General features: G+C 41.5%; 1 protein-coding gene and 1 long non-coding RNA gene across 2 annotated transcripts in view; one reads left to right on the top strand and one right to left on the bottom strand.

Annotated features, from left to right (window-relative positions):
* The window catches only part of MAN2A1 (mannosidase alpha class 2A member 1), a 167,736-nt gene extending 160,869 nt beyond the window's left edge, over positions 1 to 6,867 (bottom strand). The window contains exon 1 of the mRNA XM_069492771.1: positions 6,723 to 6,867. Coding sequence (XP_069348872.1) covers positions 6,723 to 6,857 — 135 coding nt within the window. The 5' untranslated portion in view covers positions 6,858 to 6,867. The remainder of the gene's footprint in view (positions 1 to 6,722) is intronic.
* Positions 6,868 to 7,974: 1,107 nt separating this feature from the next.
* Positions 7,975 to 22,748, top strand: part of LOC138398386 (uncharacterized) — a 33,655-nt gene continuing 18,881 nt past the window's right edge. The window contains exon 1 of the long non-coding RNA XR_011235946.1: positions 7,975 to 8,034. This is a non-coding gene — a long non-coding RNA (uncharacterized lncRNA). The remainder of the gene's footprint in view (positions 8,035 to 22,748) is intronic.

The following is a 22,748-nucleotide window of genomic DNA, read 5'->3' as shown; positions in this document are numbered from 1 at the left end:
CCAACAACCTGAGCAACCTTCAGGATCCCAGAGAGTGCCGTCCTGTATTTATGGTTTATGAAGAAGATACCTACACCTGGGCTCTCCTCAATACTAACTAACCCACACAGTCAGATCAGGCCCATCTGTGAATTACAGCAGATCCAAAAAATTATACAGTCAAGGTTTTCAATCTGGAAGTTCTGGATCAATTTTACATAGTTCGTGGCCCAGAACCCTCACTCTCAGAGTGGTCCTATACTAAGAAACCTTCCAGGTGATGAAAGGAAATGAATTAAACTCGTCAGGCACGTCCATGTTCTGGCATGAAAGGTCCCCAAAGATACCAGGAAATCTATAAAACATGTAGATAACATGAGTTCTAAACCACACTCTACAAACACAAAGTTTAACCAATGCTTAACCAGTTCACAAAAAATGTGTTTGTTTTTAATCAACCCACCTCTGCTTCGACAGATCTAACCATACTATTTAATATTTGCCTCCAATGTTAAAAACAGAGAAATATAGTTTAAACCAGGGTCTGGCAAACTTTTTCTGAAAAGGGCCAGAGAGAAAACATTTTAGGTTTTGTGGACCAGGAGATTTCTGTCCCAACTATTCAATTCTGCCACTGTTGCATAAAAGTGTACAGAGATGATCATAGATGAATGACCATGACTACGGCTATGTCACTAAACACCATTAAACCATTTAAAAATGTAAAAACCATTCTTAGTTTGTGGCCCTAGAAAGTCAGGTGGTAAGCAGATTTGGCTCATAGTTAGCTGACTTAGGCAGAGTTCAAGACCAGAGGCCTTGGAGACAAAAGAAAAAGAGAAAAGATATTTGCCAAGAACTTCATTCTTTTCCAGCTCCCACCTCCAAGCCCCTTGCTTAAAAAATGCTATTTAGAGGACAAAATGAAATGAACAGGAGGAAGGAAGTCTCTATCCACTTTATTTTCCAGTTTCTTTCTCTTTTTCTCATTTCAAGAAGATATACAAACTGTAGTAACCAGAATCATCAGAATTAACAGAAATAAAATAAACAGAAGAAAAGTAAATAGCCTGCCTAAGAAAATGTCAAACATCTCAAATTATTTTTGTGTACAATTTTCATACTACTTTATTACTAATCAATATATCTTATCTTCCTGTGCAAACGGAATACATCTGGACAACTGCCAACCTCCAATTCAGCTTACAGAAAGTAAAAAGATGATCTATTTACAACGACCTGACCATAATACTTTTCTCAGAATATGTATGTCCAATTGGTAAAGATGAAAAAAAATTAAGTTCCTTTATAACAATCTTCTATTTTTTTTTAACTTACATATGAACGTAATCTATCTTGTATTTTCTGTAACGTACTACAATCTAGAATCCTAAATATGTAAATGAATTTTAGGCATCCAAAAATAGAATAGTGTGCAACCATCAAAAAATGCTAGTTGTCCTTTTGAGCATGAGAATTCAGCCTTTTGATCACTCCTTCCTAAAATGCAAAATGCTAAGTGCCCTTGCCTAGACTGTAGCCAAAGCGGTTTGTCTGAAGACATTTTTGGTGTCTACAACTAGGAAGAGAGAGAAAGGTGCTGCTGGCATATACTGAGTAGAGAACAGGATGCTGCTAGATATCCTGGAATACACCGCACAGCCCTAAACACCAAAGAATTCCCTGGCCCAAAATGTCAATAGCAAAGGGAAACCCCAGGATAGAGGCAGCAAAAGGTAGAGCATGCACAGTTGTAAACTAAAGTGCTTTAAGGTTGACCTTTTCTTTAGAAAACAGCATGTCAGATTTAGAAATTTAACATTAAAATATTTACTAGACACCTACTATGCATTTGTCTTCGTAAAAGTACAAATAATAACCTTAAATATACTCTCTCTTAGAAAAGCTACGCTATAACCTCAAGAGACAGAGTTCATCAAATCAAATAATTTGCCTCCTAACACAAGGCAAACTTAGCAATACTCTCTACAGCTCTAGGTGTGAGCTCTATTTCAGTATAATTAATCTTCAAACTTGTTTGAACTTAAACATGGTTTCAACCTTAAAATTAACAGCTTGGCTTGAAAACTGAAACAGAAACCCATTTCAGCGAAAATGTTCTACTTCCTCTCATGATCAACCCACTAATAACTATGAAAAAAAGCCAAATTCGCCCTTTTAGAGTTCCTCCTCCTCTCTTTAGTCTACATGAACTTTTTAAAAGTCCACTATCAGGAACTTGACCACCATGACAGAAGGGGCCAAAAATACAATAATCTGGAAACCACAGATTATCAGAGTTGTTGAATGTCCCCCCAGTTTCTTAAAGATTACGCTATAGAAGTTGGGGAACAAGGGAAAACTAAAACTGCTGAATGTGAGCCCAGGAGTTCAAGGTTACAGTGAGCTGTGATCATGCCACTGCACTCCAGCCTGGGTGACAGAGCAAGAAAATAAAAAATAAAAATTTTTAAATATTAAAATAAAAAAATTTACAAAAAGACTGCTGAATGCAAAAAACTGAGAATAAAGCAGGTGATCAGCGACAGCTACTGAACTACTTCAAAGAAAGTCTCAACACTGCAGTCTTTCAAAAAACGGTCAAAGTTTTAACTACTAGCACAAAAAGCAATAGCTGACTCAAAAACAACAAACAAAAGTGGTCAACCTAGTCAATATTTTGCCAAATATCCCTTAATGCAAGTTAATGCATAACAGAGAGAATTCCCTCCCAATAAATACAATTGTGACATCTCCCTGATGAAAATATTTGTTTAGGCCCTGATAACAATGTTCACCTGGGAACACCACAATAGAAGTAAGCGAAAACCTTCAGACCACGTGCAATCATGAGCATCTGGCCCCGCTGGTTTATCAGAAGTAAAACTGGATCAAAAAAAAAATTGGGAGATCAAGGTCCTAGTTAACTTATTACTATGGATCTTTTATTAACAGCTTCTGTGCGGGACTCTTAAAAAGTACTAATGATATAAAACATTTAAGCACATTTCTGTATGTCCATTACAGTTTCACAATATAAGTTAAAAGAAAAAAGGCATAAAAGTCCCAACCTTCCAATGGCTTTCAATCAAACTTATTTAAGGACATTCACACTTTCTCACATGATAAATGTTATCTAGGTACAAAGATAAAATCTGAACTTCACTTTCACATTTTCCATCAGTCTCAATTTCTGTATTTCAAGTGTTAATATTAATCCCTGTGATCCTATGCTATACTAGTTATTTAAAGATTGATGATCTGTTATTCAAAACCTGACTCATTAATTCTTCAGATCCAAACATAAGACATTAATAAGACATCCTATTATACACACCATAGATAGTAAGCAACTTGTGAAATCTGCTTGTAAGTGATGACGAATTTCAGGGAAACCTTAACAACGTTTCTCCTTTCCATCTGCTCAAATTCACACAAGTTATCAGGAAGTATTTTCAGGGCATTAGGCCCTGCCCAGCCTCTCATTCAGTGTGGAATTTTTATTAATCTGTTTTAGCTAAGATTTATTAACGCTGAAATATACAGGCAAGCTAAAACAGACTAGGCCACCTGTTGCCTCCAGCCCTCAAAGTAATTCCTCCTGGAAGCACAGGGAGAAAGCCCTCCAAAGATTATCTCAGAGGCAGGCAGCTGCTCCAGACGGAGGAACTGTAGCATCCAGAGCAGGCCCACTCTTGCCCCAGAGTCTAGCCAAGTGGTGGAAATCACAGAGTTGTGGGAGGAGAGAAAAAGAACAAAGGCCCCAAAAACAACAAATAGATTGCTCTCAATCTACAATGGTTTTAATATCTTGCTTACAAGATGGACCTTATACCTTAGTGAAGGTTCCATATCAACAAACTAAAATGGACAATTTCAAGGAACTCAATACCTTTCTAGATAAATCGTTCTACTAGACACCAAAAATGACATATAGTGATGAACTAGCTTGGCTCTATTAAAACTCAAGAATTCAGAACCCAAACTTGCCAAAGAAATATAATAAAGCCTCCTTTTGCTATGTTTGCTATTGTCATCAAATTAAGGTTAACATGGGGTTAGAAGTAGTGAAAAAAATAAAAGAATCAACTCAGCAGGGCACAGTGACTCACATCTGTAATCCCAGCACTTTGGGAGGCCGAGGCAGGAGGATCACTCAAGGTCAGAGGTTTGAGACCAGCCTGGGCAACATAGGGAGACCCTGTCTCTATAGGAAAATTTAAAAGTTAGCCAGGCATGGTGGCAGACAACTGCGGCCCTAGCTACTCAGGAGGATGAGGTGGGAGGATCACTTGAGCCCAGGAGTTAGATGTTGTGGTAAGCTATGATCACACCACTGCACTCCAGCCTAGACAACAGAGTAAGACACCGTCTCAAAAAAATAAAAAGGAATCAAGTGCTGGATGCTATGCTGCATAATAATTTTCATTATAATATTTAGCTTTGAAGTGAGGTAGAAGACATTCTGCAAAAGTATAAACTCAAACAGTAAATGTTTCAGAAAAAGGACCACCTACATTCATTATGGCTTCATAATAAAAGTTCCTTTTAAAAAAAAAATCACAAGCTCAGGTGCCACAGAGCAATATGCTTTACATTCTACATCAGGTGTTTGCACAAGCAGGCCCCAGTCTCAACAATAAGCAACAGATTCCCAAGAGGGAAGACAGCATAGACGTCAAAGGCTGCCTGTTCAAATCTCAGCTTTTAGCTGTGTGACCTTGGGCAAATTAATCTCTCATGCCTTAGTTTCCTCACCTACTGGGTGGTAGTTGTGGGAATCAAGCTCGTCATGTAAGACACATAAGCTAATGTCACACATGAGTTAAGCTTACAGAGGGCTTATAATGTCTACTTGCTTCGAGGAGTCAGTGGCCCCCCCAAGCACTAAAACAGCAAAGAATATCTTCTTCCTGCAGTGAAAATCCAGTACAGAAAATCTGACGAAGACAACATTAAGTACAATAAAGCTCCACTTTCCACACCCTCTCCCCTTGCTCACAGAACACTACATACACACAGGGCCTTGTCCAGCAGTCACTGTCACCTTCCACCAGATGCTTTACACCTTAAGCAGAACTTCAGCCCTTCACTAAGGACTAGGGATGTATCTTAAAACATCAGAATTACAACTTTGTCTAGGATTTCCCAGTAACTGAATGAGTCACTCACTTATTTATAGAGCAAAATGTCAAGGTTGCCAGAAAATTCTAGCCTAGATGTTTGCATAAATCATTTTCAAGTGATTATCAAGCCAAAGGATATTATTTAAGATAACACTTTAAGTAATATATATCAGTTTTTATGATTTTTTCCTGTAAGGGAGGAAATTCTGAAAATGGGGTTATTGGAGGGAAAGAAATCACAGTAATTTTAATCCCAAAATTATACACTATATCAAACTAAGCTTAGAACTCCTTTTGCTCTGGCTTCAGAGAATTTACCTTTTTTCCCAACTTCCTCAACAAGCACTAGACAAACTCTAAGATCAAGATTTAAAGATGCCCATAATGCCGGTTTCATATTTTCTCTCTCACACTACCAGGGGGAAGCAGAAGCTTTTAAAAAGTTGATACATCTGTCTGCAGCAAGATTTTTAATACCTCTCACCTGCAAAACATTTTGAATGCTCTGTATTCACCCCTTAGATAAGGGGTCTTTTTTCACTTTCATAATAATTCAAGTAAAGTTTGTACTTTAATTTCAATTAAATCCAAACCATTGGTCCCCGCATATCAGAAGACATGGCAAGGATATTCTTTGTTCATTTAAATTGTCACCAAAACAAAAAAAATTAAAACATCAATTTGTTCACGTCCTAGGTTTCCCTATCCCTAAGTAGTAGCTGTTAGATTAGCATGGCAGAGTTTTGAGTTCTTCAGGCTCATTCGTTACAGAGGACACTACACAATACCATGCCACTTTTACTAAAATTTCCGATAAGTACAGGTCACTGGCAAGTAACTTGAAATTGACTCGCACACGCCGCGCGGTACCCTAGCACACAGTACAGATTGTGGCCGTTTTGCTCTTTTTTAGTAACTTTAAATAAAAGACTTTAGACGGCTCGTTTTCCCCACTGATTTGCCAATTTAACCGCCGGGCGCAGAACTGAGCGCCCCACAGCTTCCGGCCGCAGTATAACACGCGCTTCCCTACTCCGCTCCCCACGTCTGCTAACTACCCAAATATAACAGCTGAGAATGACACCAAAATCCACCTAAAGATCTACGTGTAAAAGGGCCACAATAAACTTTTCCCTCCTAAGAGACGGTGGAAGGGGGGGGGAGCCTAGGTTGGGGTATGTTTGATCCATTTCCGCGACTCAGTGCGCGCAGGAGGTCTGGGCTGGCGGCTTAACTCTGTGCGAGCCGGGCGACTACACACAGCAATACTCCGGTGCCGCGCTGGCGAGGGGGCGCCCCACGCCGCGCGGGTTCCTGGCCAGCAGGTGCCCGAAGCCACCCCAACAGGCCCGGGTGCGAGTTCGGGAACATGGCCACTTCCCCCGAGCGCGATTCCGCTACCGCACGCCGGCCAGCACTTTGTTAATTCGGCTCGCCCGAGGAAGGTGGCTCCCAGGTCGCGGTCACCGCCGTCCGAACGCTACAGAGCCCCAGTTGAAGGACTCTCGGACCCTCCTCCGGTTCGGCCTCGCCCTACCCCGGCGCGGAGCAGCAGGTACCTACAGGACTCCACGTCTGGCCCCTCGGAGCCCCGCGCCCCGGCTCCCAGGTGCTTACCTGGGGAAAGGAGCCCTCGCGGCGCGGGCTCCTGGGGTAGTCTAAGTGACCCCGGTCCAGCATCAGGTAGAGCGAGAAAATCACCACACAGAAGATTGCACTGCCGAACACGGTGAACTGGCGACTTAACTTCATTTTCCTCGATAGACTCGGGGCCTGGACACTGTCCTCACCCGGAGGAGGCAGCGGACTGTGGACTCTAGAAAGCGGCCGCCGGAGGCTCCCTTCTCCTGGGCTGCGCGCCCTCCGCGCGCTCGGGTGCGGGTCCGGGCCGCGCTGCTCACCTCGCCTCCGGCGCCACCATGCGCCCTTGGCCTTCGCCCTGGCCCGCCGCCCTCCCCGAGGCCAGGCGTTGCCCTCGAGGAGAGACTCGCCAGCAGCCGGGAAGGGGCCCCCACAAACTTGATCGCAAGCTCAGCGCCAACGCCCGGCAGGGCGCGCGGGGCAGGCGGAGGACAGGTCGCTGCCCGGACTTCCTGCCACCACCGCCCCGACTGAGTCGGCAGGAAAAGTTTTCTCGACGAGGGCAGGGGTGTCCTCACCCAGAGGCGGCGCGGGTTCGGCGGCTCCCGGGCCGAGCCGCGCAGCTAGGTCCGAGGAGCAAAGGGGGAAGGAACAGAGTCGGGAGGAGCCTGGACCCACAACTTAGAACCGGGACGCTCGGGCCCGCCCCCGCGGCACCGCCCCCACCTCCCCCAACTGAGCCCCTTCCTGCTGCCGCCGGCGCCGCTGCCGCGGCCGGGCCGGGGTGCGCCCTGGGCTCCGGGGCGCACGGAACGGGCAGGAGTTTCCCCAGACCGCGCGTCCGCTCGCCGGCCTCTCCTGCCCCGAGGCCGCCCCTACCTTCCCCCTCCCGGACCCGGACTGCGCGGGGAGGGCGCAGGGGGCGGGTGGCAGCAGCGCCGGGAGGAGGTAAAGGAGAGCAAGGAGGAGAGGACCGTCCCCGGAGAGAAGCCCGCTCCAGCTGCAGCCGGGAGCCCTCTCCCTCCTTCCCGCCCCGCAAACACGGAGATGGCGGCGGCAGCCGCGAGAGGAAGCGCCGGTTCCCCAGCGCCACTTGGCTCTCCAGCACCGCCCGCCACGAGCAGAAGACGGCGGCGGCTCAGCGGCCGCTGGGTCAATAGGCGCCCGCAGCCCCCGAGCCGAGCGAGCGGCTGGCCCCGCCCCCTCCCGACGCGCCGGGATAAGGGGGCGGGCCCCCCGGCGCCCAATCAGAGCGCGTCGCCCGCTGGGCCCGCCCCGCGTCTGTCTCCCGGTGCCCCAGCGATGGGAAGACCTCAGAAGGCTTTTGTGACCTGAGAGGCAGCTTCGCGTGAGTTGAGGCCTTCAGGGGCGTTCAGGCGCCGGCAGCCCACGTTCCACAGGGGCTGAGCTTACTCCCCACTTCCCTTTTGTTGCCTGGGTTTCCTATCCTAGAACGCCCGGCCCGGCGTGTTTTGGAAGGGTTCTCGGTGAAGGGCTGTAGGAAAAGGAAGAGGGCTGCGCGTTCTGTTCGGGTTCATCCTTTCCTCCGTTGCTTTTGGTGACATCCTGTTGAAACCTGGGAGAAAGGAGCCTGTCAAAGGTCCCCCTCCCCCAGGCAGACGTAGATATCTGACTACAAAATCTATGAGGGGAATCTTAGAAGTGATGCGTGTGCAGGTTATTGATTGATTATTGATTTGGAGCATCTCAGCTCCAAATTCACCCTTTTTGACTGCACTGTGAAAGTGGATCTGGGCCTTTTAAACAGGCTTTTCTTTGGCTTCTGGGACTGAAGCTTTGTCAGTAGAGGGCACTGAAGAGACATTACAGGAAGAAAAGGGTTTTGTGTCCTGGTTTTGGTACATTGATAGGCAGGTTCTTGCAGAAGCGTACCTGGCTCTCTCCAGTGCCCAGCTACTACAGTGCTCCATAGCCAGCAGTCTCAGAATCTCAGCTCCACCATTTCTGGGAAACAACTCAGAAGTTCAAGTGGTGAGTTAAGGGAGATGATTATAAAATACATATAGAAGTCATTGAAATTTGTTCACGGAGCCAGTTATAATGCTAGTAATGCATAGCTTGCAGGGCATCTCAGTTAATCAAGCAATCACCTGTGGTTGATCTTTATGAAGTGTCAGTTGAAGCACATGCCTTGGGGGCCTAAGAGGCAGCTACACTTGACTGCTATGCTTGTAAAGGTAACGAAAAGGACTATGATGTGGAATGGATTATTTTGAGTGCCTTTGAGTGCTTACAAAGAGAAATGACAACCACAGGTCCACTAACTCTCAGAGTTATGGTGTGAGAACCAGGGAGGTTCTATACAATTCTATAAGAAATTCTTATTTATTGTAGCAACAAGAATGATATTGCTGAAAATCAAACACAAAATTTTAATTTTCCGATTACTAAATTATAACTACTATTAAATTCACATACATGCCAAGTTTCTTGTGTAAAAGTTAAGTTGCCAATTGATAGATAATAGAATCTCAAAACTTGCAATAAGTTGGACCCAGATGAAACTGACAATCTTAAACCCTCCAAGTTACTCTGACTTTCTCTTATCAGTGGAAGTAGGTTGTCCTTCAGTGCTTCAGTGTCTAAGGAGACTAGCCTTCCTCTGCTTGTATAAAACCGTGTGACTGCAGAGGCCTATCTATCTAGATAAATTCCCTGATTTTAATGGAGTTAATAGGATCCCAAAATAGCAGAGGCCAGGTAGCACATAACCACCAAAGACAAGGTGGGCACATCTACCTTAAAAGGCAGCAGTGAATAAGAGTGCCTTGGCTTACCAAGATGCCTTAGAAACAAAATAGATAGGCAGCCTAAAGAGATTATTGCTTGATATTTATAACAGGTAAAGCTCTAAATCAGGTAGCCAAAATCTGACTTGAGTTGCCCAATGGGCAGTCACAGCTCCTCAGTTTTCAGACCTAAATCAATTCACAGATGCATAGTCCCTTGGCTGAATGAGAATGAATCTGTGTCCCCTTTGGGAAGGACCTTGCACCATTGCCACAGTACACAAGGCAAATTCCTTCAAGCTTTCCCCAAAGAGATGTGTGGCCATTTACTTGAGTGACTCTGCATTGGTGAAAAAGAAATACTCAGATCTTTTGAGATTTACTATATGCTGGCTCTGAATTGATGCTAATTCCTAGGGAACCTCCCCAATGTTAGTCCACACACCAACTATGTGATAACTTTCCCAGTTCTTAAATGTGTAACTGGAATAGACATACTTAGCAACTGATGGAATCCCCGCTTTGGTTTGCTTACCCATGGAATGAGGGAAGAGGAAGAGCTAAGTGGAAGCTCCTGGAACTTCCACTCCCTTCCAAGATAATAAACTGAAAACAACACTGCATGGCTGGGAGGAAATGCAGGGATTAATGCCACCATAAAAGGCTTTTAAGTAGGTGATGATATTTATCATATTCCCGTTTAACTAACCAGTTTGGCCAGTGCAGAATGGATCTAGGAGAATGACTGTGGGCAGTTATAAACTTAATAAGGAGATGATTCCAATCCAATTGCACCTGCTATCTCAAATGTAGTATTTTTACTGGAACAAATCAACACAACACCTGGCACTTGGTATTCAGCTATTGACGCTGCTAATGCCATTTTCCCTATACCTATTTGTAAAACCACCAGAAGCAGTTGGCTTTTACCTGTCAGAGCCAACATATACCTTCACAGTGTTGCCTTAGGGGTACATCAATTCTCCTTAATATAGTCCTCAGAGATGCTGTTTTGACATTCCATAAAACATCACACTGGTTCACTATATTGACAACATCATGCTGATTGGATATGATAAGCAGGAAGTAGAAAGTATTTTAGATGATTTAATATATATTTGAACTAGAGAGAAGGGGACAATAATCATGAGCATGAGGTGACAACTCTAAAGTGATCACCCCTGACATGGGACATGTTGAAGGATGGGACAAGCTGTACAAGGAAGAAACCACTGAGAGATAAATCCAAATAAATGGTTTGGGTTAGAAATGATGAGGATTGGGGGGAAAAGGTGACATGATTGCTGCAGGGACAAGTCATACCAATCATGTGACCATGGAAGGAAAGTGGGATAGGCTGGATGTATCTCCTTAAAATGCCTATGTTGAAGTCTCAAACCCCAGTGCCTCAAAATGTAATAGCATTTAGAGATAAGATCTTTAAAGAGGCAATTAAGTTAAAATGAAGCTGTTAGAGTGGGGCCCTAATCCAATCTGACTCGTGTCCTTATAAGAAACACCAGGGATACATGCACACAGAGAAAAGAGCATGTGAGAACATAGTGAGAAGGTAGCCATTTGCATGCCAAGGAGAGTGGCCTCAGGAGAAACCAAACTTGTTGACACTTCAGTCTTGGACTTCTAGCCTTCAGACTATGAGAAAATCAATTTCTGTTGTTTATTAAGCCACCCAGTCTGTGGTATTTTGTTATGCTAGTCCTAGCAAACTAATATAGAAGGCAATCACCAACTTGTAGAAAATATTTACAAACCACATATTTGATAAGGGACTAATATCCAAAATATGTAAGGAACCCGTACAATTCAATAGCAAATAAATAAATAAATAACCCAATTAAAAAATGGACAAAGGACCTGAATACACATTTTCCAAAAACATACAAATGGCCAATAGATACAAGAAAAGGTACCCAACATCACTAATCTTCACCAAAATATTCGCAATGAGATACCACCTCACTCCTGTTAGGATGGCTATTAGAAAGAAGTTAAATGATAAGAGTTGGCCAAGAGGTGGAGAAAAGAGAATGCTTGTACACTGTCAGTGGGGTTATAAATTGGTGCAGCTATTATGGAAAACAGTAAAGGAAACACTATGAGGTTCCTGTAAAAATTAAAAATAGAGCTACCATATTATCCAGCAATCCCATTATGGGGTATGCATCTAAAGTAACGTCCCTTTTTTAGAAAATTAATTTGGATTCTCTTGATTGCTACTTATTCCATTTTAAAAAGATTTTACTACCTACTGGCCGGGCGAGGTGGCTCATGCCTGTAATCCTAGCACTCTGGGAGGCCGAGGCAGGTGGATTGCTCCAGGTCAGGAGTTCGAGACCAGCCTGAGCAAGAGCGAGACCCTGTCTCTACTAAAAATAGAAAGAAATTATCTAGCCAACTAAAATATATATAGAAAAAATTAGCCAAGCATGGTGGCGCATGCCTGTAGTCCCAGCTACTCGGGAGGCTGAGGCAGTAGGATCGCTTAAGCCCAGGAGTTTGAGGTTGCTGTGAGCTAGGCTGGTGCCACGGCACTCTAGCCCAGGCAACAAAGCAAGACTCTGTCTCAAAAAAAAAAAAAAAAAAGATTTTACTACCTACTAATAAAAAAGCTGCATTTTTTTCCTATTGTTAATATTAATACTCTATGAGTCTCTGTGTCTCCTAGAGCTGATAATAGCCATTCTAACAAATGTGAGGGGATGTCTCAGATATCTACACTGCCATACTCATTGCAGCCTTATTCACAATAGCCAAGATATGGAATCAACCTAAGTGTTGAATAAAGAAAATGTGGTATATATACATAATGGAATACTATTCAGCCATAAAAAAAGGAAAGAGATCCTATCACATGTGACATCATAGATGGACATGGAGGACATTATGCTAGGTGAACTAAGCCAGACTGCAGAAGACAAATACTAAATGATCTCGGTTATACTCATACGTGGAATCTAAAGAAGTCAAACTCATAGAAACAGAGAATAGAGGAGAATGGGGGCTGCAGGGGTGGAGGAAGTGGGGGAATTTAGGTCAAAGGTCTTATAAACTTTCAGTTATAAGATGTAAAAGTTCCAGAGATCTGACATACAGCATGGTGACTGTAGTTAGTAATACTCCATTTTGTACTGGACGTTTTCTAAGAGTGTAGATCTTAAGTGTTCTCACCACACATAAAGTATGGTAATTATGTGAAGTGATGGATGTGTTCATAAACTTAATTCTGGCAATCATTTCATAATATATACATGTATCAAAACCTCATACTTCACACCCTAAATATATACAATTTTTATTTGTCAGTGATACCTCAATAAAGCTGGAGAAAAATAGATAGATAGTCCAGTCTCCCCAGAACCTCTGAAAGTAACCTAAGTGCCTAGTCTGTGATACAATCTTTTGATTTGGGAAAGGTAAGAGAAATTTTATTTTCCATTCATATCAGAGCAATTAGCTCTGGCATTAAGGAAACAAACAACTAGGATCTAAGCCTTATGCTATGAGAAAATGTACCTAGGAAAAGTGAAAGCAAACATTCTTTATAGTGTATATATTTCTGTGACTCAGGAGGCTAGAGCTTTTTTATACAAACACTGAAAAATACAGGGAAGTTTTACGTCTCCACATCTAGAAGCTACATAAGGGCAGAACCCCTATCACAAAGATTCAAAAATCTGATTCTTTCTCCAGGACAGACAGCCTTTGTGATTTTGGGTAAGTTACATGATATCTCTAAGCCTCCATTTTCTAACATACTATATTGGGGTAGTAAAGGCAATTTTTCAGCGTTGCTGTAGGATTAGAAGAGATAATAACTGGCATGTTAGGAGAGCATTCCCCAGAGACCTTCCATTTTCCTTAGGAAAGAGAAATGTGGGTGCTCTTGAGGGCTGAATAGAACAAAGAATATCTGAAATAGCTGCTATGGCACATGAAAAATGAAGTCCACATAGATAATTAGAAAGCACTGATTTGTCATGGAGCAAGTTTACAATTTTGTTCCTTGTCATTGATCTGTGACTTGAGAGCCCAACAGTGTACAGTGAGGATGATCCAGGAAGGGCCCTTTCTTCCAGGATACAAGAGCAGTGGCCACTCAAAGAGTGCTCAGGGCTGGGAGCATATCATGTGTATCTGTCCTTTTTCCTGCCCATGAAAATAAATTTTTGCAGAGGAGATTATGTTAAAATGAGCACTTAGTGTAATCTTGAGTAGGAAAGCTTTCCAAGGCATGCCTGGGGTGAGATTTCTGGAAGGCATAAGGTCTAGCTCCATGCTTCTGGTGATAAGAAAATCTATATCTATATAAGAGCCTCAGGTTATATTTGGTAACAGTAGGAAAATCTCTCTTCCCCTGTTAACTGCTACTGTAAGTCTATCTGAGCTCCTCAAATGTCTAAATATATCATATTAAAGGTGGAAAATTAGAAGGTGGTAGGGACAAAGTTCTAGGTTCTAAGAACTTGAGAAAAGTTTGTAATTGTGATTGCATAAAACTATAAATGAGGGAAGGTTCAATCCTTTACTCAACTCTACCTGTTAGAAAAACAAATCTGCCAAGAACCCTGAACATCCCTACACGTTCTTTCTGCTAAGAATGCAAAGCCTTGTCCACTATCTACTTGGATCATGTCTCAGGGTTGTGTTTGCAACAGACAACCTGAACAACCAAAAAAACTATTCTCTCAAAGAGCAGACTTAACCACACACCATAAAGCAGTAAATTCCCCCAAATTAAATATTCCTTGACTGTGACACAAATTCACTGTGTATGTGGCATCCATCTGGACACTTACTTCCCCTTAGACCCTCTGGGATTTGGGGGACATGAGAAACTAGCACCAAAATCATGCTTATGCTGCTTTGTCTCGAATGCATGTCTTGTGTTTTCTGCTGCCATCCATGGAACAGTAACAGGCTACAGGTCCTTTAACATCCCGACCCCCTACCTAAGACAGTCTGAACATTGTTGATATAATCTTCACCTCCCTATGCCTTTCCTCCCATGAAAGATAGCCAGGAGAGGGGATGAGTCAAGTAGCATAATAAACTGCTGAGAGGGACATGAGAAGGTGAGGGAAAGAGAGTTGGAGGAGGAATGTCTTTACTTCATTATCCTTTGCACTATTTGAAATTATTTGTTGGCTTATTTTGTGTCTGTCTCCTCCAATAAAATGCATGCTTCTGGAAGTCAGAGACCTTGTGATTCACCACTGTATCTTAATGAGTAAAATAGTGTCTAGCAATGTTGAGGCTTAATAAATATTTGTTGAATGAACTGATGATAATCTGGGCCCTGAGCCACCAGTTGGGGTGGATTGGTATGCTTATAATGCGTTGCCGTGGCTCGTAATAGAACTGTTTGCTCTCGAGCTACATTTAAAGCTAGTCCTCTTGTCTTTGTGAATCAGCACTAAATCATCGTATTCCTGTGAGGTTTTTTTTTTTTTAAGCCCTTTGAAGAGAATTTTCCTCCCAAATTATTTTACTAATCATCTCAATCACTAAAGAAAGTCCAATACAGAGGTAGAAAGAAATGAACACTATATAGTGAGTACATGCTAGGTGCTTTACTTATGTTGCCTCATTTAAGTGCCACAAGTCTGCAAGATGAGTATATTAACATCAATTTTACATATAAAGAAACTTAGATACAGAGAGGTTAAATAACTTGCTTCAGGATATATAGCAACTAAGTGATATAGCTTGGTTTTTCTGCTTTCAAAATTCCTTCTCTTTTGATACAGCATTCTATAGAGTTATAATACTTTATACCTTGTGTTATAATGAATAGATTTTCCAAAATAACATTTAGGATATGTATCAGTCTGTATCAGTGTTAAAAAAAAACGGACACCATCCTAGATATTTTAAGCAAGAAATTATTTTGTAGAGGATGCTCACAAAAATCCATGTCAGGATTAAAAAAGTGGACTCCAGACTAAGCCTCCAAGAATGACTCCCAGTACAATACAAAGCTGATCTATCAGTGACTCTAATACCTCTGAGGACTACTAGAATACTGAGTTCAAGAACATAACCCAGCCGGGCATGGTGGCTCCCGCCTGTAATCCTAGCACTCTGGGAGGCCAAGACAGGAGGATTGCTTGAGCTCAGAAGTTCAAGACCAACCTGAGCAAAAGCAAGAGCCTGTCTCTACACAAAACAGAAAAATTAGTCGGGCATGGTGGTGCATGCCCGTAGTCCCAACTACTTGGGAGGCTGAAACAGGAGGATCACTTGGGCCCAGAAATATGAGGCTGCAGTGAACTATTGCACTCTAGCTGGGGCGACAAAGCAAGATTCTGTCTCAAAAAAAACAAAGCAAAGCATAACCCTATGAGAGAAGGTGGACTCCAAAAGCTACTGCTGTCACAACTGCCTCTGCTGCCTATTGTCTTCTAGGAGGCTGAAGGCTGAACAATGACTGTAGAATACTGCTAGAGAAAAATACAGAAAAATGTTTCTATGGCCTCAATTATAAGAGAAATGCAGCCAAAAGTAGTCAAGAGGACTCCTCCACTTTTTTCTGTTTTCTAAATTTTGCATGAGTATATCTAATTGACAGACCTAATTCATGTCCACAGCTCTAGGTGCAAAGAAGTCTAGGAAATGGTTTAAGCTTCCAGTCTCTGCAGTATAAAAGCCACCACAAGAGAATAGTCGAATGAACATTGAATGAACCAACCTGCAGTACTTACTACAGGCAATAGTTGTAGAAATACAAATACTTCTATAGAGAGAAGGGGATAAAAATGTTTAAAACTGTCTCTGTCCAGGAAGACCTATAATATATGATTACTTATTTGAACTCCAAACTCCTGACATTATAATCTTTATGGCTATGATTTACCCTAGGGAAAATATCCTCTATGCACATGATAATTAAGACCAATAATATATCTACATGTGCACATATCAGAGATGAGAAAATTATTTGTGATGTAGGATCATCACTTTCATTTTTCATTTTTCATTTCAGCCCTCTGTTTGCTATCACTATAATTGGCATAATTTGGGGAAGAGGAGGCTTATTTCCAGCAGGCCCCAGGCCTTTCTCTGGATACTCTTTGGCTCTGATTTCTCATATGCCACACAACACTCAAATAGGAAATGCTTAACCATTTAGTACTCTAAAGCTTCAAAGACACTTAATACATCTAAACATTTCACATGGAGCATCCAGAGAGGCAAAAAGATTTTTCTGAGGTCTCAAGGAGACTGGACTAGAAGCCCAGTTCTTTGGTTCCCGGTCCAGAGCTTTTTCATCACAACAAAACCAAGCCTTAGATTGCATGCTACCTAAATACAGAATGATATTATACACACGGTGTGTGTGTGTGTGTGTGTGTGTGTGTGTGTGTGAGATTTCATTTCTATCAAGTTCAATAACAGACAAAACTAAGCTATGTCTTTACAGAAGTATATTTATATGTAAAGTATGAGGCAAATCAAAGAAGCGCTAACCATCAAAGTCTGGTTAGTGATGGAGGAAGGGAGTTTTAACTGGGGAAAGGCACACTGGGACTTCAAGGGTGATGGCAATGTTCCAAGAAACTCACATCTTTGCAGGATATAAGGTTTTTCTTTTTTTTCCTAATTTTTGAAACCTAATGTAATGTATTTGACTTTTTTATCTCTAACAATACTTAGTTTAAGTGCATACCTATGTGACAGAGCCAGTCTAAGTGCTAGATTATTTCCTTTATCTCTAACAAGAACACTCTAATAAAAGTATTATTGTTATCCCTATTTTGTAGATGAGAAAACTGAGTCACGGCCTTTACTAACTTGCCCAAACCCACACAGTTCAGTAACGGAGCTGATATTTTGTCTGTCTGATTCCACCATTCTGCTCTGCTAGCCACAAGAATAAATTATAGACGCCTCTTTTTATTATTATTTTAGAGTTATAAAAGTTATAGTTATGGAAGCCATGTTAATAATAGAAAAAAACAGGTTGCAAATTACAACACATACACAGACATATAATTATGATTACATCTATATTAAAAATATATGTATGTAGGTATAATAGACCATAATATAAAACACTGATAATTTAGTATGGTGAAAATGTGGGTGCTTCTTCCTCTTTTCTCCTTTTTCCAGATTTGTTATAAAGTGGCCATATTAAATTTACAATGGAGAAATATGTTCTAAAACAAACTTCCCATTTACTTGAAACATAAAATTTCATTTTTGTTCTTTTCTTTCCTACAGCTTTGTATGATCTTTAGAAAACTCTTTTGCTCAATGAGTGACTTCATTACTAAATTGATGGCACCAGATCATTCTAGCTATGCAAATCACAAACCCACAGCCAGCTGAGGAAAAGGCAGATAAAAGATTACATTAAAAATTAAAGCAACGTGTGGAGATGTGGAGATAATGTGCTTATAATTATTTCCACATATTTAATATTTATGCAATTACAAAGCTAGTAATGATAAATACAGTATTAAATCTTCAGTCATATTCCTTTTGCCCTCTGATATTTTTGACCTTGAACTGAGACTGCCAAATAATATATAAAAAATGGCTGTAGGAGAAGCATTTCCTTTGGTCTATAAATGATAAATGCTTTTTTTTCTTAGAAAGTGATCTCATTTCTTCCATAGCTTTTGTTTATTTTCAGTGCCTTGTATTTTTTTACTCTGGCATATTCTGATCACCCTTGAAAGTACTGGGCTTTCAGTCTTCCACAGTTTGGTTGGGTTGTTTTCTGGTGCTGCTGCTGTGATGTGTTTTCTGTCAGAGGAAATTTACAGGCACATTAGCCTACTTGACAGGCACAATGAGCCACAAGGCTCTCCTAAGGAGAAACTTCCATGTGCTGTGGTGAGATTTTCCATCTTTCCATCTCGTCCTCCCTCTTAAACCTTCATGCACCACCATGATTCAGATACAAACCCCATCCGCTTCCACTTACAGGTATTGCTTTGGGTCCTAGTTTTAATTTTCTGGCTCCCAGGGACAGCATTACACGGGTTCTGCAGTAATTAATTCATATTTCTGCAACAATCTGACTACCGCAGTTTATAAAGCTAATGTCTTCACTAACAGCCACACGGATACCAAGTTAAGAAATGGGTGGGGAACCTTTTCATATGATGAGTCATTGACACAAAGCGGGGAAAATAGCATCCAACAACTATACAAATAAAAAGCAATGTAGCTAACATTTATGGAGGATGTTTAGAAAGAAAATTCTAAAACACTTAATTTTCTCAGTGTGTCATAGAAAAATGGTCAGCAAGAGGCAATGAAATTTATTAAAAATTCAAAAACATAAAATGCAAAATAACTGAAAAGGTAAACTGTTTTCTTGGCAGATTCCAAATAAATTAGAATATTTCCCAAGGCCACTAGAGAACCAAAGGCCTGTGCATTTTCAGTTTCATATATATTATTCTGCTCCTTGGGGAGTAAACTTGCTAAGACAAAGCAGTTCTGGTACATTCATACCCTGACTGGATGCTAAGCTATCTCTTCAGTTTAAAACCTTCCAGGCCTTTTAAATGATTTTTGAGGGGTGATTTTTGTGTTTGAGAGCATTCCCTTTGTCCTCCTTACGTTTGAGCCATGAAACTGTAACTATGTAACCTAGAGAAGTTATTTAAGACAGTCCAAAGTCTTGCTTGATTCTCTGCCAAGAATCAGGGATATTTACCAGGCCAATCCATAATATTGGTCTGAGCTACTCTATTTGTTGAATGAATAAACAAATAAATGAACCTTGCATTATCTGGAAACCAGGAATGGTGATTTTCCTGTGGACTCACTCTTTGGAGAATTAAGTAGGAACATTCTTAGTTTGGTCCCCAGGACCTTTTTCTAGGGCCATGCTCTCCAAGCAGTTTCACAGAAGCCAACTGCAGCTGGGTTCTCACCTATGCCCTGTGTCCTTCCAGCCTTCAGAGTTCAAATAGGACTCTTTTTTAGGTCTGGCAGCCTGGTGGGTCTGGGAGAGACTGACTCATTCCTCAGGGTCCCCTGAGGTCTCTGAGTAAGAGAGCAGGCCACAGATTTGTATCTTTAGAATGATTCTTCTGTAGCCTTATTTTCTGCAACAGGGTATGATCTCCTCTCTGCCTTTTGCTGCTCTGTAAAGACTGAGAATAAATATTAAGGTTTGAGTTTTCCAGGCTGTGAGGAGGACTAGAGGTCCCTCCAGCTTGTCCAAAGGAATGGCGACAAGACCCATGCATCCTCCCCACCACTGGGAAAATACAGAAAACCTGAAGAACAAGAATTGTTTACCTCCTACAAAGAAAACCAAGGCACCAATCACTGGACTTTTATGTACAGCTAGCTGTTGTCCATCTAAAGGCCTTTAGAAATAGGATCCATTTTTCTAGAGCAATTTGAGTAAGATTCTGAAACAGGAGGGCAATTTAAATAACACCTCCAGGTGTCTTTAAATTCATTTTTTATTTGTTTTGTTTTTTTAATTCACAGGGTCATAAAACAATGGCTAAAATTTTCATAAACAATATATATTTATGCTCATACCCAAGCCAATGGAAGATTTTCTCTAATTTTAACACTGAATTATTGTAACAAATAATTATCAAATGCCTAATTATGTGCCAGGCAGGTCCTGTTGCAGATGCTGGAAATACGGCACAGCACATATATTAATATTAAAACTTCAGCATGCAGATTGCATCTAGGTGCTGAGAATTCTTGGGACCCTCTGATGAATGCATTCCCATTTTCTGTCCCCACTCATACTTTACACTGTGCCTAGGAGAGCTCACCAGATCATGGGTTTCACTTGCCTCCTGTCTCCTCCAACACTAATCCAAAGGCAACCCCGGCCCAATGAACTCCTTTTCATTGGGATGAGTGTCTCCAGAAGTAGGATCTTATTATCTCCTCAAAATCCTGAGGACCTTTTCTTTTAGTATTAAGAACTCTTTGCTGAAATTCAATGTTCAGGTAGATAAACTGCCAAAAAGGAACCTAAAACATGGAAACATTTGCCCGTCTGTGTGTCTGCACTCATAGCCATCTGGGGAGCTGCTACGAGTTGGATGGAGAAGGGAGAATTACTCACCTAGAAGCCTGGCTGTCAAGAGAAAAATCCAAACCCAGGAGCTTTTCTCCTAAGAACCCCTATGACATTTTATTCTTTAAATAAATCTTTTCTTCCTCTCTTTAGGTGAGAGATTGACATTTTAAGATCAATCATACCTCCGCTTTGCAGAGTTGGTAGACTAAGAACAGGATAAATGGAAATTAAGCAAAATTTCCATTTTTTGAATAAAAATGCTCAAAATAGCTATATTTTAACTCAGTATAAAAGAAGGGATGCTCTTCCCCCAGTGGTCATTCTCATTACTATGGTTCTCTCAAGATCTTTTGATGTCAGAATTTCACCCTGTTTTCTCTAAAAGCACCACTCTGAACATCTGCTGTTTGAATAGCAGCAGAAAGCAAAGGAATCTCATGCCATGGTTTTCTCCATCACAGCCAAGGATGTCTTAGCCCTTCTGCTACAGTCACAGGTTAGCGGCTGTTTCAGCTCCTTTCTATCCTGAGATGTATCAGTGTTTTGACTCCAGGCTGCAGGGAATTCTTTCCTCCTGTTTAGGTTATTCAGTAGCCCCTCTTCTTGTTCCCAATGGCCCTGTCAGCAATTGGCTGGCCTTTCCACAATCCAGATTTGTTTAGTGCTTTTAGCTAATTGAAAATCATTTTAAAAAATATTAGGGCTCTCAGGCCATTCCTTCCGTCACTAGACATTTATCATGTGCCTACTATGTGCTGGGCATGGATTCCAGGGTCATGCTGTGGGGAGGAGCACAGCATGAGGGTCAGGAGGGGCCGTGTCAACCTTACCTGGGACTAGTGTGTGGCCTGGGCAAGGCTGTCAACTCCTGGAACTCGTTTCCTGACATGCAAACTAAGGGATGGGGAGAGCTGCTCTTCCTTCAGTCTTTAACATTATGTGACTGCTGCTGGTTTAGTGAACTCATTACAGTGGAAACCCGGTGGCCTCACGAAGGTGAATGCTTAGGTGAATTAGGACTTCTTAAAGGGTCCTAATTCTAATCCAAAGGGCAGTTTTAGTGCTAAGACTTATGCTTTTCAAAGACCTAAAAAGACATTTAAAGAATATATGTTTTCCGCCTACTGAGCTTATTTTTTTGACCATACTCTCCCCCCAAAATGCTTGTCCTACTTCCCAGATGCTAGGTGGTACAGGGAGTAACCTCCAAGCGTGGAGGGTCAATCAGAATTCCAAGCACTGTGTTCTAATCTCCCTGGGATAATAAATAAATCACAGTTACAAAAACAAGCAATAAGCCCAGATAATACTGGATCTACAATAGTGACAGTTCACCAGGGTACATTAAAACTCCCTAATCCTGTGCCATTTCAATATTTCCAAGTTTCCAAAGCATCTCCTACTCAATATCATTGCTATTTATTTGTAAGTATTAACAATAAAGTGAATGCTTTCTGTTTATACAATATTGCATTGTTCCTTACTTGCAAGCCACTAGATATTCTAATATCATGTGAGAATTACTTTTGTTTCTTCTATGTTCTCACTATATAAAAGGTATTTTATAAAATGCTCTTTAAAAATGTATCTAAACTTACAAAATATGCAACAGTTTGGTATTGGAACCAGGCAGAATGATTCCCCAATTTGGGGCATTAAAAAAAAGCAAAAAAGGAAAGAGAGAGAGAGAGCGAGAACCTCATGTTGCTTTTTAGATCTCACTGCCTGCATTTCTGTTTATTCATTTCTATTTCTTGTATCAAAAGAATGTAGTAACTTACCATTTACCATTGATCAGAGAGAGGACAGTTTCTTGTTTCTATTTCTAAAAACAGACCCCACATATATACCATACATTTTATAAAAATGAAGAACAGGTAGTAAAGTATGAGTTATATTGAGTAGCTCTCTCTATTTCCCTGACTTCCTAATAACATTTCATGGTTTTCTCTTCTTTCTTTCCTCCCTCTTACTATAAATATCAGCGCTGATGACTGACTTTTATTGCCGCCTTTCATGCAAACTCCTCAGGCTTGCAAATCAGCTACTGATTCTGGGAACCATCTCCCAGTCTCCCGCCCTGGCTCACAGTTTCCTGATGGGGTTTCAGGGCAACAAAGAACACACACATTGTATAGTACATTGATTTGAATAGTAAAACTTGAAGGTTGAATTTTAAACTCCTTGCCTCACCCATTTCAACCCCCAGGGTGTTTGTCACAAGGCATCTGCCCCCTAAACATTTTGCCTATTGAGAGGATGGCAAAAGAGCAG

This window comes from Eulemur rufifrons, chromosome 17, assembly GCF_041146395.1.
Source record: "Eulemur rufifrons isolate Redbay chromosome 17, OSU_ERuf_1, whole genome shotgun sequence".
NCBI lineage: Eukaryota > Metazoa > Chordata > Mammalia > Primates > Lemuridae > Eulemur > Eulemur rufifrons.
This window is presented reverse-complemented; position numbering and strand designations above follow the sequence as displayed.